This window comes from Oryctolagus cuniculus, chromosome 20 (assembly GCF_051225735.1).
Source record: "Oryctolagus cuniculus isolate XC-2025 breed Fujian yellow rabbit chromosome 20, ASM5122573v1, whole genome shotgun sequence".
NCBI classification, from domain to species: Eukaryota; Metazoa; Chordata; class Mammalia; order Lagomorpha; family Leporidae; genus Oryctolagus; species Oryctolagus cuniculus.
This window is the reverse complement of record NC_142886.1, coordinates 30871217-30890575: the sequence shown is the minus strand read 5'-3', so window position 1 is coordinate 30890575 and position 19359 is coordinate 30871217. Positions and strand designations below refer to the sequence as shown.

Sequence of the window (19359 nt, the reverse complement as noted above, 5' to 3'; positions counted from 1 at the left end):
ATGGGAATTAGGAGCAAGGAGGTGATATAAAATTACTGAAATTTGGTTTTGTAATTCTCATGAACTTCCTGTCCTAGAATAGCCTAAAAAAATGTGTGGAATATGAGTTTTCAAAAGAAAAAGTAGACTACATTTATCATTTAATTTTATATTATTGTTGGAAAGTCATCATTTCGTTTAGAGTGAATTCCATATTTCTGATATACCCATATTCACTTGGAAGCATGCTGTCCCTCACTAATCAAATGTAAATTATGTGATCTTTCACATTAGCTATTATTTTAAAAAATTGTGATATATGTATTATATAAATGTATATATGTAAACTTGATGGCTGAGAACTAATTGCAATTCCAAATTTAATAAATATTTATTGCATAGCTGTTATATACTAACATCACGGTTTCAAAGAACAGTAAGGCCTGATCCCTGTTATGGACTCCATGTTTGTATCTTCACCAAATTCATATGTTGAAACCCTGACCCCTAATGGAAGAAAATTAGGAGGAGGGCTCTTGAACAATAATTACATTTAGATGAAGTTGTGAGGATGGACCCCTCAAGATGAGATTAATATCCACATATGAAGACAAAGGTACTAGAGAGATGATCTTTCCTCTACCTCTGTGTTCTGCCTCTGTCTCTTTCTCTCTTGTCTTTGTGAAGGTGTAGCAAAAATGTGGCTGTCTTAAAAGCTAGAAAGCAATACCTCACCCAACATAGGATCTGCTGGACCCCTCTTAGCCTGTATAACTATGAGAAATAAGTATTTGTTGAAGCCACCCAATCTGTAGTTTTTTTTATTATGTCAGCCTGAGTAAGACACTCCCTATGCTGGAGAGTTCTCAATTTTAAGGGAAAAAATGGTTAAGGAAAAGTTACTGTATAATATCCGTATTTCTCTCAATTGCTTTAATGATTTATTTTCATTTAGGAACCCAAAGATGTCAGCTGTAGCACTCTGGGATTGTAATACTGTAGATATGAGTTGAACATAGTAGATACGTAATCAATATACATTAAGTAAAGATTGAATACTGCATCCAATATATATGTGGTAGGTTTCTGTGGAATCCTCAATTTCCAGAGAATGCAGTACATTTTCAGTACAGTTTTCAATGCAACTTTCAAAGCATAATTCAAAGTATGCTTTACATTTTCAGTTCAATTTTCATAACATAATTTAAAGTCATGTTGTTTTGGCTACTTCTAGTTTTTAATAGATTTAGTAAAGGCTAAAGAGCTTGTTCATTTCAGTTGAATATGTTAAAATGAAGTGGGAGAGGAGGCCTAAGCTCAAAATTACAAATTTTTTTGGCAAGATCAGCTCATTTTCATACTAACCACCAGACCACAAGGCTTCATTGTTGTCCAGTTGAATGAATGGATGGCTTTCATTTGGAGGGCAGAACTTTCTAGCAATTAAGTTTCAGGAAAACAATTGGTTGTGGCAAACATCTGATGAATTTGCTTACCAAATAACATTGTCCACTGTATTGTGCCCATTGGTTTTCATGAGCCATGTTTCTCAGCCTGTGGTTGAAAATCTCTCTCCTGACTTTTTCCATGAATACATATTTATATTGACATGTTCTCCATAATAAGTCCCATATAAGCTCTTCTGTTCAGCCATTCAGGACATAGTTTAACAAAGTATTTCACGCAACATACTTATGGTTCATCTTTAACATTAGTTGTTTAGATGAGGTATCTGTCCAAATGTATTACTGTAACTTTAAATTATTAGTACCTTTTACTGAATATGGTCTTGGCTGTGGAGATTCTTTTAAAGGTAGTTTAGTTGGATTTTCCATGGTTTTATAATATACTTGATAGTCTCTGCTTCTGTCTGCTTTAGCAGGCTTCATCAGAGGAATGCTTTGTATAAGATCCAAAATAGTGTATCTAAGTGTTCAAAAAAGGATTAATTATGAAAGAAAACCTTAGAAATATAGGCAGAGTTGGTCTCAGTTATTTTTGAATTAAGTCTCAAAGCCACAATGATAAAAATAAAATACCTTGCCTGATTTCTATTTAGATCTGATCTGCCTGTCACCAGAAACTCATTCATATAGGGGGATTAACTGTTCACATGATCTTTCAACATCCAAGGGCTGTGTGTGGAGTAATGGAAAATGATTAATTTGTTTTGTCATTCTCTTTGAGAGCACAAGACATCTCTTAAGAAGAAAATAGCACTTTATTTTCCAAACAGAAAGATTAATTATGTTCCCCTCACCACGGTGCTTTTAAGTAAATTAGCCTGGCCCCTACCCCAGCCACAACAGTTCTTCCTTATCAGTGTTCGGTATCAGGACACTGTGTTCCATGTTAAATATGGACAAAATAAATGTGATTGGCTACGTTAGCCTGTGTTGGGACTTTGGGGCAAGGGCTTTGCAGGTTTCAGGGAAATGATCAGCATATCTCCGTGTGCACTACACGTTGGGTGTTCCCGTCATTGCATGGCATGGCATGGCATGGCAAAGTCCCTCTCTACTCATTTGCAAGAAGCAGATTTCTGTTCAACTCACATGCTTCTTCGCTACTCCATGAGGTCACAAAAGATTTCATTCTCATCTCCTTGCTAATTCAGTGTAGACTGTTGAATGCAACCTGACCATGCTGTCATTTTCCTTCCATTTCTTTCAATTATTTCTTTAATTTCAAGTCAGAAATATTCGATGTCCCTCAAAATGTTTTTACATGGTGTATTTAAAAAATAATCTTGCTGTGTTTTTCCACCATATTTCTAAATTTGAAATATGTCTGTTTATGATGAGTTTTGTTGCAGAAAACTGAAATTCATCATTTGTAGAGCAAGTACTATGCCTTGGAAATATAGGGAAAAACACATTTTGTTTAAGGAATTTGTGGTATATTGAAGGTGACAGGTAAACACACACTTATGAAATGATTGTACTTGTGTTGGGGGATAGACAAGTGTACAGGCAGGTTGAAAAGTGGGCATTTTATGCAGAGTTCAGGGGAGAAGGTAACAATTAGTATTATGGTATTATGGTAATAATAGCTACCGCTTATTGAGTGCTTTCGACTACCAGTCTTTGCTCTAATTCCCTGAGTTTATATAATTAATCCTTACAATAACTCTACACAATGGGTATTACTATCATCCCTATTTATAAAGAAGGAAACTGAGTCCTGGTGCAGTGAGATCTGGAACTTCCCCAAGGACACATAGCCATCAGGTGACGAACCCAGTGTGTAAAAGCAAGCAGATGGGCTCAAGAGCGCGTGCTCTCAAATGCCATGTTAGAGGAGGTGGAGATCAAGCCAAATCTTGCAGAAGGAGAATCAGGAGCTAATTTAAGCAGTGTGTAAGAGAACATTCCAGACAGACAGACCTTCATGTGCAAAGTCACGATGGCACAGAGGCTTTCAGGTCAGAAGCAAAGTATGGAGTGACATTTGTGTCACTAGAAGCAGAAGCTAATGACAAGTATTTAGATAAGGGGAAAAGTGTGAAATCATTTTTCTTTTTTTGTTAGACCAGTTATAAAGTCAAAAAAAAAAAAAAGAAACACAGTTTCTTTGCTTGCTTTTGGAAGTATCTTTTCTAAAAATACAAAGTGAGGAATGTTTAGAGTTGGTAATTTTATGGGGCAAACACTCAAGAAGGCAAATATGTCTTTCCTCTTGATTTTCTTACATAGTTTTTAGTTTGACTTCCTGCCGTAGAATAGTGAAGGTTATTCTATACTGCAGGTGTTCTTGGGTAAATGTTAACCCCTAGGGCCCCTACAGTCTTCCCTATAGTTTACTTTCTCTTTATTAAGCCATTTTTTACATACTCTTTCCAATCCTTTAAGCTTAAAAATCAGATTCTGCCCTCCTGTGGGAAGAAATTAAAGTACGTATAGACTAAGAATAGACCCACAAATACTATTAGAGATGTTCCGATCCTACTTCCCCATTTTCCTGGCTTGGAACTGAGGCTTGCCTACATCTGGTTATGGCAAATTTGAGTTATAACTCTGTATCTTCTGATTTCTAGTCAGTGATACTCTCTACTATATCCTAAACAGGAGGATATTTTAAGTAAAAATTATATCTTATAATTAGAGGTGTTATGTGAATATTTAGGTCATTTTCAGAGGTTTATAGTAACAGTGCATATTATAGGCGTATAAGAGTGTTTGGGGTGAATCAGAGGCATTTGCTATGGTACCGTTGGCCTTCTGCAGTTTCCGCATGTTTTCCCCAATAAATTTCTCACAGGACTCCATGCCCTGGCCCTTGAGGTGGGTCCCAGAGTTCCTACTGCTGCTCAGCAGGCCCCTAGCTGTGGACTGAGCAGGGCAGGTGCCACCTTGCCTCCCCAAGCACTCCAAAAGTTCTCACGTTCTTGTCACGATCCATGGTAAGAGGCCAGCAGTCTGTTTTCCATGTGACATCTAGAATATTTCTTTGAAGAGTCACAAGACCTCCCAGCACGCTGCAATTAATGACAAAAGCTGGTAGCTGGTGCCGCTAATCCTCCGCCTTGCGGCACTGGCACACCGGGTTCTAGTCCCGGTCGGGGCACCGGATTCTGTCCCGGTTGCCCCTCTTCCAGGCCAGCTCTCTGCTGTGGCCAGGGAGTGCAGTGGAGGATGGCCCAAGTGCTTGGGCCCTGCACCCACATGGGAGACCAGGAGAAGTACCTGGCTCCTGCCATTGGATCAGTGCGGTGCGCTGGCTGCAGCGCACCGGCCACAGCGGCCATTGGAGGGTGAACCAACGGCAAAGGAAGACCTTTCTCTCTCTCTCTCTCTCTCACTGTCCACTTTGCCTGTCAAAAAAAAAAAAAAAAAAAAAAGACAAAAGCTTGGCTGGGACCTGAAAGACTCTAAGGTCGTGCCCCAAGCATGTACCCAGATTCTTTGCAGTCCATTGCTACAGTGAGTGGAAGTCCTTTGACCTCAGTGTGTGTAGTTTCAGGTCCTCTCCCGCAGGGATTCTCACGAGTCATTCCCTCTTCTCCATTCAGCTCCAGAAGCATCTGGTCAGAGGCAGTCACATATCACCATTATACCTGCAACCCCATTGCTCCCCACTGCTTTACCTGGCTTTATTCAGAGCATTTAAGGCAACCTCACATTTTATGAATGTATCACTTTCCTCCATTAAAATGTAAGTCCCTTGAGGACAGACATTTTTGCCTCATTTATATACCTCTGGAGCAGTATCAGATACGTATTAGGCATTCAGTATACACCTGCAGATTGAGCAAATGTGTTTCCTTCATTAGATAATATTCATTCATTTGTTTAAGAAGTACTTAGCAAACATTTGCCCTGTGGCAGCCACTGGATAGAATGTGGGGATACATGTTCTACCCTCATGGTACCTGTTGACTAGTCCTGACAACAAACATTCCTCCGTCACAGAAATAGTCTTACCCTCAGATGTGTGTTACCGAAGTAAGGCTCATGAGACTATGGAGGGTTGGTTTGACAGAATCTGAGAATGCAGGGGAACTTTCCCTGAGGAAGTGATGACTAAGCCGTGCTACATGTTTCCCTTAAAATTTGTGCATGTCATTATATTAAATTTCTCATTTAAAAAATATACAAATAATCAGCTAGAATTAATGATATGCCTGGATGGCAGGAATATGGGTGATCTCTGTAAATATTTTGAGATTTTTCTGTATGCTTGATAATGTTGGGAAGGAGAGTGGAATGTTAGGTAAGGAGAATGAAGGGAACATTCTCCCACTCAGGGCCACAGTGGGTACGCAAGTAATGTTTGTGTCATTAGACTTCTATCCTTTATGCTTCAAATGGTGTTGGTAGAATAGTAAATGTACTTCTAAAGATTGGATATGGTTTTAATTAAATTTGACTTGTTTCTGCTTTGTACTCTGTTGACTTTTTTTTTTTTTTTAGCTATAATATTAGATTGTCACTGACCTCCTCTCTATTTGAGAGTTACCAGAATTTATAGTACCTCACAGTTGCAGCGTTAAAAAAAGTCTTCTATTTGGAAAATAGTTGACAATTTTCTGTGCACTTTCACATTCACTCTCTTACTTGATAATAACAGCTACCCTGTGGGCATAGGATAATAAAGACCATCATTATTTATCTTTTATATTTTGAAAATAAAAGACTGAAGCTTTGAAAGGCAGGGCAAAGTGATATTTGCAAAACCACGAAATACAAGCAAGTAACATTCCTGGAACTGTGACTACCCACAAACCAGTGATACTGATCTCCAGGTCAGCCTACCTTCTACCTGACCAGTGTTTTTCACACAGTTGAGAGCACATGTTTGGGACTTGTGTATCCAGAAGCATCTGACAGCTTCACAGAAGTTGAATAGGGCTTCTTCCAGGAAGCCCTTGCTTGTAATGTTTGGTCATTATTATCACGTGATCCCATTTAATTTTTTTTTCAAATGTTCCTCAGTTTCTTTTGCTTTTGGTTTCTTCTAATTTTGAATTTTAAGAAAAATAGTGGGCCGGCGCTGCGGCTCACTAGGCTAATCCTTCGCCTGCGGCACCGGTACTCCGGGTTCTAGTCCCGGTTGGGGCACCGGTTCTGTCCCGGTTGCTCCTCTTCCAGTCCAGCTCTCTGCTGTGGCCCGGGAAGGCAGTGGAGGATGGCCCAAGTCCTTGGGCCCTGCACCCGCATGGGAGACCAGGAGGAAGCACCTGGCTGCTGGCTTTGGATCGGCGCAGCACGCTGGCCATAGCGGCCATTTGGGGGGTGAACCAATGGAAGGAAGACCTTTCTCTCTGTCTCTCTCTCTCAGTGTGACTGTCTAACTCTTCCTGTCAAAAAAAAGAAAAAAGAAACAGTGATTTTAGTTAGGTTTTGGCTGTCATGGCTTCTTTATAAACCATTAAAAAACGCCTAATTTCTTGTTCAGCACATATTGAGAACTCCAACCTAATCCATATTTGGCTTTGTTATTTTTCCTCTGTGTCAAGGAGTGGTAAGAACAATATTTAAGGAAATAATTTCAAAAAACTCAAAGGAAGAGATATGTTTCTTTATTGTCTGTCTTCCTTTCTAATTGAATTCATTCTTGATGGTTTCGTACTGAATCAAAAAATCCCTCAAATCACTCACCTGGCGAATAATACTCTATCTCTTTAAGCTAATAATAGATAACAAGTTGACTGTAACTTATAATTTGATTTGTATATTTTTAAGAAAGTAATAATCTGAAGTGACAGATTCTGTGTTTCAAAAAAGTCTTCTCTTAAAAATTACTGCAATTCAGAGCTATAAAATACCTTGAAACCCTACTGCAGCCAGGTTTCCCAATGAAGAAATGCAACATATTCTGAAATTTTTAATGTTTTCAAGAAAGGATTTTGAGTAGCATATTATTACATGAATGCAAATATAATTTGTTAGGGAATATCCTTCTAGATTTTAGCTTTAATGCAGACACTGATGTCCTGGTGCCACGCTAACTAGCATTTCAGCTCAACAAACCATGTGTACTCTCTGTTCTGAAGATACATGTAAGTGTTTCGAAGTGACTGTCCACTCTTTTTTTTTTCTTTTTTAAAGATTTATCTATTTATTTGAAATGCAGAGTTACAGAGAGGCAGAGGTCTTCCATCTGCTGATTCACTCCCCAGTTGGCCACAACAGCCAGAGCTGCACCCATCCAAAGCCAGAAGCCTGGAGCTTCTTCCGGGTCTCCCATGTGGGTGCAGGGGGCCAAGCACTTGGGCCATCTTCACTGCTTTCCCAGGCCATAGCAGAGAGCTGGATTGAAAGTAGAGCAGCCAGGTCTCAAACCAGTGCCCATATGGGATGCTGGCACTGCAGGTGGAGGCTTTACCCGCTACACCACAGCCCCGGCCCCAGCTGTCTGCTCTTTAGATCTGTTTTACAGTACAGTTTAAGAACTGCTGAAGATTTTTCAGTTCTTCCAAGTCCGCACACCTTTAAGCACAGGGACTCTTTCAAGGTATGCCTCCACAATGTGACTTTGTAGGCCTATTCTTGCTACTGTTGGGTTTGGTTCCAGTGAGTGCCTTACACCGTCTGGATGAAAATAGGGCCTTTTGAAGCCAAAACAGCTGTGCTGGATCAAGGTATGACCAGTAAAAAGGCATACAGTCTGTCCTTGTTATGATCTCACCCTTCCTCTCCCTGAAACGTGTTTACCCAGGACCTTTCACCACTTTTCAGGCATTTGTCAGGGAAGTTTGACAGTGGATCTTTTTCCAAGTGAAACAGAATTGCATTTTCAAGCCCAAATAAACCGCTTCATAACCTGGTTTGTTTAACATGTGTGCGGTGCCAAACACATATACACACATTTTTAAAACATTGATGGCATCTCCTATATTTATTGTCTAAACACCAAAACATGTGATTTCCATAGCACTATACAAAAATGACGATTGCTATGTGTTAATAAGAATAGCATGTGAGCATTCTTATAAAAAGAAATACAAGTCCTAAAAGAAGCCTTTGATGAAAGCTGTTCCTTAAATTTTCTCTGCGGGAGATAAGAATCTAAAGATCGCAGTGCACCCCCTTTTAATTACTAATTAGTGCTACTCACAATGTCATACTATATTGTTATTCAGCTTCCCTGTCGTCTGAAACAAGGGAGTGACTAAGGAAAAAATGTACAGTGGATGAGTACAAACTACTCAACTCTGTAAGAGTGTGGTGTCTGTTGGAATTTTGGAAAGGGAAAACTGGCAGCTTCCTCTCTGCCCTTGTCAACAGGTATCCGAGCAGCTCTGTAGGTGTAAATACCGCAGACCCTTACAGACAGAATTTTTTAATTTCACTGTTGCCTTATCACTTGGTCTTGATTTAAATCTGGAAAAAAAAATGCATCAAACAACAAACTCTTCCCTCGGGATTTGTAATAAAGAGGTTAAGAATCAGTGAGTTTATTAGAACATGGTAACTCTGCCTTTGTCTTCATTCAGTCAATAGGAAATTCTTCGTGGTTGCGTCTTATAACTTGTCTCCCAGAAATAAGCTCACCAAGCACATATCTTCAAAATCTAACTGCTGAGAGTTGATAATTAGAAAGGGATTAGGAACTTCTATAAAGCACTCACAATTACAGTTTCTGGTTGCTAGGTGCTCCATTTTAGCTGATGATTTGCCATGAAAATATTTTTTGTAATAAGGACACTGCCTCTTCTGCAGTCAGACTGCTTGGGTATGCATCCCAGTTTTGCCACCACGTGTTTTGAGGAAGTTATTCACACTCTCTGGTTCTCGATTGCCTCATCTATATAATGGTGATAATAATAGTATCTACCACCTACGGTGATGTGAGGATTAAGAAATGTATTCAAAATTGAATTCCATTTTAATGTTTCAGTCTTTTTTTATGCTGCTAAACAGAGTTAGGATTAACTGACTATTTGCTTTGCTTCTGCTTCTAGACCAGTGGAAGTCCCACCTCATTAAGCTTCTGCAGTAAACCAAATATACACAGTGCATTGGTTCTTTGTGAAATGCAGACTTAATTGTGACTTTTTCTTTGTTTTCACATTTGATATGAAATTTAGTGTCTCATAACATTTTTGTAAGAAAAACAAACCCTTTTGTATCCTAAAAAATATGATTAGGAAAATTACGAACAAATTAAACACCCTGTCATTTGCTGGTGCCATTATTGAAATTAACTTAAAATTTTTCTCCCTGAATTTGAACAGTTGGGACTGGGTGATTTAAACATTAGATGTGTAAGACAGAAAAAAAAATTAAACAACTTAATTTCCATTATGCTTAATTCACTGGCATTCTCCCCTAGGAGCTGTTATGATATGGATCCTCATGGCATTTTTGAAAGTCAACAAGTCCCTTATTTTAGACTATTTGTCTGCTAAATCTATAGAATTCTTAGTTTTGGGGAAGTGTGAACTTGAAATGATGAGTAATGTGGCAGACTGTAAACAGCCAATGTCATGTTTGGAAAAAAAAAAATAACAAGATTGCAGTGTTATTCTGCTTACTCTTAAGACTGTATGCCATAGTAGTTTTAAGCAAACTCACACTCACCCAGACAGAGACCAGAAGATAAAGGTACTCCCCAAAATATTACTTAATCTTGAAATCATATCATGAGACCTGAGAATGCCTGCAGGCCTGAACTCACTGTCTTACTGATTTTATACTTTAGTTTTTACTCATAACCTGGAAATCTCAGCATTCTTACATGCAGTTTCCTTAAATCAATTTTTTTCTTTATGTAGTTCTTAAATATTTTACATATGTATGTTTTTTCCCCAGTTAATTAAAAACTCCTGGAGAACAAGATGTATGCATCTATGTCTTGTGGGCCTTGCTATGATATATAAAGGTATACATTTGCAGTTAATTGACTAGAAGACAGAGCTGAAGGTGAGGCATATGGGCCAGAAAGTATTCCTAATGCTGTGAAAGATATTTGGAAGCAACACATAAACTGAATGTAAAGTAAGCCACAACTGAAGTAAATGATGCAGAAAGTATATAGAGCAGTGAATGCAGACACGGAGGGAGAAGGTGTCAGTGTAACTGTAGTCAAGAAAGAAGGAAGCAAGGAGGATTTCAAGGTTCACTCACAAAAATGTAGCCATCTAAATATCTATAAAAATAGAGTAAACAGGTATGTGATCACATGCAAGAAATAACATGGTGTCATGTGGTTACCTGATTATGTGACAATTTTCATTGACATATTTGTATAACATGCTACATTTTATAGTAGGAAGAGATCACTTGTTGAATTTTGAGAACCAAATGAACTTAATATATTCAGTTCTCATTAGAAAATCCATTCTGAATGAGAAAATTATGGGATAAAAAGAAAATAGAATTTTTAATATTACAAGTCAGTATCAGTGTTTATGAAGAGAATTTTATTAATGTATAAAACTGTTCTTTAAAATCATCAGAACATTGATTGGTGTTTTATTGTTCAAGAATCAATATAATCCTTGAGAAAATCTGGAATTTTATTATTTGAATTAATATAGTATGTGTGGTGGGTAAAACTACTTGCTCTCTTCTAAGACTACATATTGTGGCCTATATTAAGAAATGTGTCATTTTGATGAATCTTTGCTATATATGAAAAAATTAAATGAAGACATTTAAGGTACATGGAAGGTTAAAAGATTACCTGCCGCAGAATTAAAAAAAATGTTAAGCAGAAGAGGGGAAAGTACTAAATCCTTTAAATGGACTTTGAAAAAGAAGACTTTATGGACTTGAAGAAACAACAGACACAACTTTGATTTTAAACTGGTGGCATCTGTGCATATTGTTTGGCACGGCAGTTAAACCACAGACTGGAATTCCCACATCCCATGTTGGAGTCCCTGAGTTCCAGTCCGCCTCCCTTTCTGATCCAGCATCCTGCCAGAGTGTATCCTGGGAAGCAGCAGATGATGACTCAGTTGGGGTCCCTGCCACCCACGTGGTAGACTCAGGTGGAGTTCTGGACTCCTGACTTCAGCCTAGGCCGGCCCTGGCTGATACAGTCATTTGGGGAGTGAAACAGTGTGTGGAAGAGCTTTCTCTCCTCTCCCCTTCCCTAATTTCCTCCCTCCATTTCAGATAGATAGATACAAAGAACATTTCAAATAAGTGAGTGAGATGTTTCTACCTTTCTCTCGGTGATCATATAACAAAATTAAGGGTATTAAGAAATAAAAATACTGATTTAAACATGACAAAACTAGAAGACATCTATTACCTCAAGTTGCAAAACAATGAAATATTATGAAATGACTGAACAGAATAGGTCACACCCAAATTCCTACCAAGTGGGTAATGGTGGAAAGCAAATATCATTCACCTTGCAGAATTCTGGCTTTCGAGTGGAGTGATTGGAGTAGTTACTACAGAAAGATGAGGTGGTACTGGTCACAAGCTGATCTCTCAGTCTTCATCCCTTGTCGCTCCCCCTCTTCGTGGAGGAACGACACTAAACCCTGCCTAGGTTTGCTATCCGAGTCACGGCACCATTATGTCGCTCCCCCTCTTCGTGGGGGAACGACACTAAACCCATTATGTCGCTCCCCGTCTTCGTCTTCGTGGAGGAACGACACAGGACCCTGCGCTGTTCTTTTGTCTGCTCGGCCCTCCCCGGGTTTGCTGCTGGTTCTTCCCGGGTTGGCTACCGTCCCTTCCACCTCCGTGGAAGGGCGGTTCCCCCTGCCACTTTCCCCACTTCCGCGGGGGAGCGGCACACCGCCGGCCGGCTCTCTCGGGGGCTGCACAGGTGTTCCTTCAGATAGATGTTCCTGGTGCATGTTGTCTCTCTCCTCCTTTATAGTCCTCTTCCACCAATCCCAACTCTGCTACCCACACGCCGAGTACGCTGCTCTCCTCCAATCAGGAGCAGGTCCTGCTGTTTATTGGTTGAACTGGAGGCAGCTGTGTAGAAGCTGTTTCCTCCCTTCTCAGCGCCATATTGTGGGAGAGCAGATGCATAGAATAAGTCTTAATTCTAGTAACTTAGTCTAGTCCGAGTTGCTCCCCACAATCCCTGTACCTCCCCAAACCCAAACCCTGTGAGAAACGTGACATAGATGTTCTGGAGATACTGTGTTTGTGAAGCTGTGGAGTGTAAATGCCAATCAGAGAGCAGCCCCTCTTTTGGAGATAGGAAATTCCAATAGGATGGTGAAATGGGAAAAACTGAATGCCTTCTGATTAAAAAAAAAAAATCCTATAGTCTCATAATTTATAGCCTTCCCCTGTTGACCTCCTGCTCAGCCTACAATTTATTTAATTCTCAGAATAGATAATTAATGCAATGCTATCCATTGGCTATTAAACCTGAAGTCTTGCAGCTTGACAGAATAGAATCTCTTGTCCCATTTGCATGACATCAATATGGTGTGTGGCTCTCCTCTGTCCAGCAATTATGCCTCCCTGAGTATATGGCCTCTTACATCCTCATGATGAGGCTAGGTTGACAGAGGAAGCACACAGACTTCTTACTTGTCTGAGTCTGTTAGTGACACACATGCGAGACTTATCTTTTAATTCCACTGTTTCCATGAATTCATAGTACACAGTCTCTGGTCTCAAATTATTCTCTCAATTAATCTCTTGTTTCACATTGGGTTTGAAATAATTTCTAAATCATTCCTTTTCAATGTTTGTATGGGTAAGTATAATAGTGACAAGCTAATCAAAGACTGCATATAATAAGTTATTGATTCATAATCAGCAGGGTCTTATGTCCCTGTTTTAATTTTGGGTATTTCTTCCCAAGTCTTCAGCAAACCACTTCCCATTTCCTGTTTAAGATAATTGTTTAGAACTCTTTTCAGGCTGGCAAATGTGGCATAGTGGTTAAGGCCTCCATCTGCGATGCCAGTGTCCCATATGGGAGCCAGTTCAAGTCCCAGTTGCTCCACTTCCAATACAGCTCTCCAGCTTCATGCCAATAACCTGGCAAAAGCAGTGGAACATGGCCCAAGTGCTTGGGCCCGTTGCCACCCATGTGGGTGATGGGTATAAAGTTTCTGGCTCCTGGCTTTGGCCTTGCTCAGCCCTGGCCATTGTAGCCATCTGTAAAGTGAACCAGTGGATGGAGGATCTCTCTCTCTCTCTCTCTCTCTCTCTCTCTGAATTTCAAATAAGTAAGTTTTTGTTTTGTTTTGTTTTGTTTTGTTTTAAATAGGGCTCTTCTTTTTAATGGCAGCATTTGGGAATGTCTAATAAACTGTAGTAAGTAACTGCAGATTCATCTATTATAGTTTATTTCTGATGTTTGTTGAAGCAGGTTCGTAAACTAATATTGATATGCAAGTGCTCCATAGGAAGTTTAATACATGTCAGATGAAAGCAGTTATCCCAGAAGAATCGTTATAGTTGAGTCAATCTTGCAAATATATCTCATATACTTTTTGAAAGCAAGCGATTCTTTTGATTTAAAGAGAAAACATGTAACTATTATATCTGTTATTTGATTCTCTTAAGTGTACAGTTTGAAATACTTATACCAGAGGTATATCTTCATTTCATATTTGCATTCTGAGAGCATTAATTATTTTTTATAATATTTGGTATCTTTTTTTTTCCAGAGTACCCGAGTGGCCTTGAACCATCTGGAGTCTGTGCCTGAGAAACTGAGCCTCCTAGAAGATTTCAAAGACTTCAGAGTGAGAAAAAGTTGGCTTGTCTGTTTTAGTATTTTTGTCTGAGTGAGAAAACTTGACATCTTCCTGATGTGCAAATAAAATTGTAGGGAGGCAAGAAGGATCAAAAAACACTGGGGGCTTTTAACACTTCATCTCATCAGAGTTTATTAACAGTTGTGAGGTCAGGATTGAAAATAGCAAAACTTGTTTTCTGTTAGTGCAGATTAGAAAAAATACTTTTCCTGCTATTAGAAACTCTTTTGTTCCCCTAAATCTTTAACAATAATTTATAAAAACCTAAGAATTAGCTTTTTTGATTAGCCATTTTAATTTATGTGTTACCTTTTTTAGAAATTGCTGCAGTACTGTTTGTTTTAGAGATAGGATGCTTAGCAGATTATCCCTATATTATAACACATGTATTTAGATTTACATAGTTTTAGATTTCGTATCACATCCCATTTGTTGCTTGAGCTCTAATCACAAAACTTTTTTTTTTTTTTTTTTTTGACAGGCAGAGTGGACAGGGAGAGAGAGAGACAGAGAGAAAGGTCTTCCTTTTGCCGTTGGTTCACCCTCCAATGGCCGCCGCGGCCGGCGCGCTGCGGCCGGCGCACCGCGCTGATCCGATGGCAGGAGCCAGGAGCCAGGTGCTTTTCCTGGTCTCCCATGGGGTGCAGGGCCCAAGCACCTGGGCCATCCTCCATTGCACTCCCTGGCCACAGCAGAGAGCTGGCCTGGAAGAGGGGCAACCGGGACAGAATCCGGCGCCCCGACCAGGACTAGAACCCGGTGTGCCGGCGCCGCAAGGCGGAGGATTAGCCTAGTGAGCCGCGGCGCCGGCTCAAAACATTTTATTATCAAGCCAAATTAATTGTATATTTAGATTTACATGCTAAAAATTTTAGAGATGCTTATAGAAGAGTTACGTAAAGCAAATAAGCCTGCCATCTACTTCTGCCAGACAAGGTCTAATCCAGGATGCCTGTAGATGCATATACTTGTATAATATACAGTGTATGTAATTTCTAATTTTTAGGATATTTTATTCAAGAAGCAGAGAGAGAGACTGTTCATCTACTGGTTCATTCCCCAGATACCTGCAATAGCCAAGGCTGCTCTAAGTGTCCCCATGGCTAGCTTCCCTTCCATGAAATGAGAACTTGAACACTGTTATCTCCATGTTTGCTGCTCACAGTGACTGACATCACTAATACATACGTAAAAATATATTGTACATTTCACATGCATATTTCTAATAGTACTCTTTTTTTTAAAGATTTATTTTATTTATTTGAAAGACAGAGTTACAAAGAGGTAGAGACAGAGAGAGAGGTCTTCCATCCGCTAGTTCACTCCCCAGACGGCCGCAACAGCTGGAGCTGTGCCAATCCGAAGCCAGGAGCCAGGAGCTTCCTCCAGGTCGCCCATGAGGGTGCAGGGGCCCAAGGACTTGGGCCATCTTCCACTGCTATCCCAGGCCTTAGCAGAGAGCTGGATTGGAAGAGGTGCATCCAGGACTAGAACCAGTGCCCATATGGGATGCTGGCCCTTCAGGCTAGAGCGTTAACCTGATGTGCCACAGCCTCGGCCCCAATAATAATACTCTTATTGATGCCTCTTGGTGCAAACCTTACCTTACATAAATAGGCTTGACTGTTTACATGTTTAACGTGCTCAAATGTCTGTCACCTCCTCTATCACCTGTCTCTACCACCTCGTCCCTTTAACTCTCCCTCCCTCCGTTTTTTACCTCATTTTGAAAGTGGTTGCACTTTATAATCCCACATTTCAACATTAAATATTTGATACAGTGGAAAGGTAATGCCACTGGGTTACAACCCACTCTGCCACAGATTGTCTGCTTCTAGACAAATTGTTTGCAACTTGCCTGGTCTTTAGGAGTTTTGTCCATTTTTAAATAAAAATGACAAGTATGGAATTCCAGTACTCCTTCAAACTTGGACATATGGAAAGTTTAAGGTTCCTTGGGAGTATAAAAAATACTAAAGCCATATATGACTTTTCTTACATACCAAAATTAGTTACCCTCATTTTTTCCTATTTTCTCCCTAACTCAAAAAAGAATTATCTCAATAATTGGGTATAGAAACTATGCTGGATTCCTTCCTCACCCAAAAAACAAAAAGGAAAATAAGAAGGATAGCCCTGGGCATCTTCCTTTCCATAATTTCTCTTTTACCTGAATCTTTCTGTGATTACGAAGGTAAATGATTTACCCTTAAGTTTAAAAATTTTCCATAATAGAATATTGTTTGAGCATAATTAAGGAACTTAATTTTAAAGCCCCTCCCTTTATTAACTAAGAGAATATTTTAATGCCAAGTATAGAACATCCAGAAGTACCTGGCATCTTTAATGACCATCTTTGGACAACTCAAATCATGTTTTTCTTCCAGGTAATTGGTATCATTCATTCCTCATTGCTTTGGGTACCAGTTGTGAGAAAAATCCAAATAAAACCAATGTGGCACCTGTTTAAGATTTATGTTATTTATTTGAAAGGCAGAGTTAGAAAGACAGAAAGAGTCTTCCATCTACTGGTTCACTCCCCAAGTGGCTACAACAACCAAGACTGGGCCAGGCTGAAGGCAGGAGCCAGGAGCTTTTCTGGGTCTCCTACGTGGGTGCAGGGGCCCAAACACTTGGACCGTCTTCCGCTGCTCTCCCAGGTGCATTAGCAGGGAGCTGAATCGGAAGTGAAGCATCTAGGACTCTAACAGGTGCCCATACTGGATGCTGGTGTCACTTCCATTGGCTTTACCCGCTACACTACAATGCTTGCCCTCACGTATTTCGTTTCTATGGTAGCATCCACATTGACCATTTTCTTCTCTTTCTTTGGGGGCCAGTTTTTCCCTCATTTATTTCTCTAAGTGCCTGTAATTACTTATTCTCTACATGTTGATACTTTCTTACTCTGGTTTCAAGCACTAATTTCTTTTGTACCAGGTTAGACCCTTTATTGTTTTTTCTAGGATTCCTGCAGTTCATCTGAGAGAATTGATGGAAGATTCTCTAAATCCATGTCTCCCCGACATTCTCTTCAGCAGCGCCAAGATGACACCAAGTACAGAATCAAAAGCTTCAAGGTAAAATCCTTTATATATACTTTTAGTATTTGAGCGTTATCCACATTTAAATCTATAACATCTTATTTAGCTCCTTCAGTGTTTGTGTAAGGCCACTTGTGGAAGAAAATATTTTCCTTGATAGGTGGAGTAGATTTTCAATTCCTTGGGAATAGAAAATAAAACTCCAAAGATTATACTTGGTACTTTTTGCTTGGGAATGATGCCTTAATTAGGCCCATGCCACTGTTGCTCAATGTATTGTTCATGTGTGGGAACTGATGCTGCTTAAGAAATCCAGAGCCAGAAACCCCTGATCATTTGGATGGTCAAAGTCTTAATGTAGACGCTTGCCCTCTTCAATGTGTAAGTCCAGACACTTCCACACCGTATTTTCCCAATAAGTCAAGTATGTATACTGCATTGTAAACTAAAGTCTCCATATTCTGTTCAGTCTTTATTATTTATTTATTTATTTTTATACTTCAACTTATTGTTCATTAACATGGATTTAACACAGAAGTGGGAAGATTGGTCATACTGACCTAAAGCATATAATGTCTTAGGGCCTGCCCAGTGTTCTTTCAGGGTAAATCCATTTGGCCTTGCATAGTTCTTAGCCTAGAGCAGAGTTTGTCAAATTCAGCATTACAGTATTTGGAGCCAGATGATTCTTTATTGTAGAGGCTTTCTTATTCATCATTGTAGGGTGTTAAATAGCATCTCTGGAGTACACTCTCTGGATGCCAGTAGTATCCTTCTTCTCTAGTTGTGACATTCAGAAATGTCCCTAGACATTGCCAGATGTCCCCTGGAGGGCAAAATTGCCCCACATTGAGACTACTGACCTAGAGAATCCATCTATACTTTAGCATGCACTTAAAGGCAATTAAAAAACAAAAGCTAAAGATCTCTAGCTTTTTTACATTCCTAAAAACTTTTGTATGTATGAATATTCATCACATTGCATATATTCACTTATTATAGCCAAATATAATTATTTCTAAGAAGCTTCTTCCCTCCTCTGAATTTAATTGGATAGAATGCTCAATGGATGTGAAGACAGTGCTCATTTCCATAAGTCCTCCTTAGCATGCTGAAAATGAGTGCTATGCTTCTTCCATCCAAAGCAAAAATTAGCATACTATGCCACTTTATTGATACCTTACTGTGAAGGGGGCATCTTGTGACTTTGTTCCTTTTCACCTATATAGATTGGTATTATTGTCATGACTTTGTTGTCTCCAACTGCAATTTTTTAAGTTCCCTAAATCATCTTCCAAAATTCCTATCAGGTCTCATATACTCAAAACATTTCTGCTTAAAAAGAAATACAAGAGTTAGGCAATGTGAGCTAATGATACTTCTAATTATTGGGCAGATATTAGAACAAGGTACACATGTTGCTATTTTGTAGATGTTGCATGCCTTATATGCATTATCATATTTAATTCTCACAGAAATCCCATCAGGGTGGCATCATTTATTTTTCCTTTTCTACCGTTGAAGAAAGCAAGGTCATAGAGTAATTAAATGGTAGAATCAGTATTAAAACCTAAATCTCCCTGCCCTTAGTAATCTATGTCCTTGAACATTTTGCTATTGCATAATGAATTTAAACCTTGAATACATTTTCTAGAAGTCACCAAATGTGGGACTATATTTTTAATATGTAAAACTCCATTTTCTGAAAAATACATAACCATACAACATGCCTGTTAGTTCAACAGAGGTCTTGATGCAAATGAAACATTTAAAACATTACTTTTATTTCCCAGTATGGTTAGATTTGGTGTCAGGTGAATCAGTACTATCTAGTGGCACCCAAATTGCTATAAATCAACGCAATTTCCATAACTGCATATGGCAAAGCTATGAATGTTTAACATGTTCTGCAAGTAATCTCATTGGAGTTCTGTTTAAAATTACACTTGCAGCTGAAGTGGAAATCAGGCCTGGTTCATAAGACAGTCCAATACTTGGCAAAATGAGAAATAAGTTTGAAAATTTTCAAACAGGATTGCAAGAATAGAATAGGCCCCCAGAGCACATACTATTGTGCCATAGCTCTACATTATTGCTGTTAACCATTTAAAAACATTGATCCATCTCAGCAATGAATATATAGACTATCACTATATATATCAGATACCTAGCCTCAAAAATGGAAGTTATCTAACA

General features: G+C 39.2%; 1 protein-coding gene across 18 annotated transcripts in view; it reads left to right on the top strand.

Moving 5' to 3' along the window:
* CEP128 (centrosomal protein 128) overlaps window positions 1-19359 on the top strand; it is a 478907-nt gene that overhangs the window by 435649 nt on the left and 23899 nt on the right. For all 18 annotated transcript variants that reach the window (XM_089322694.1, XM_070065335.2, XM_070065333.2 and 15 more), the window contains 2 exons: window positions 14030-14107; window positions 17086-17199. In XM_089322694.1, coding sequence (XP_089178820.1) covers window positions 14030-14107; window positions 17086-17199 — 192 coding nt within the window. The remainder of the gene's footprint in view (window positions 1-14029; window positions 14108-17085; window positions 17200-19359) is intronic.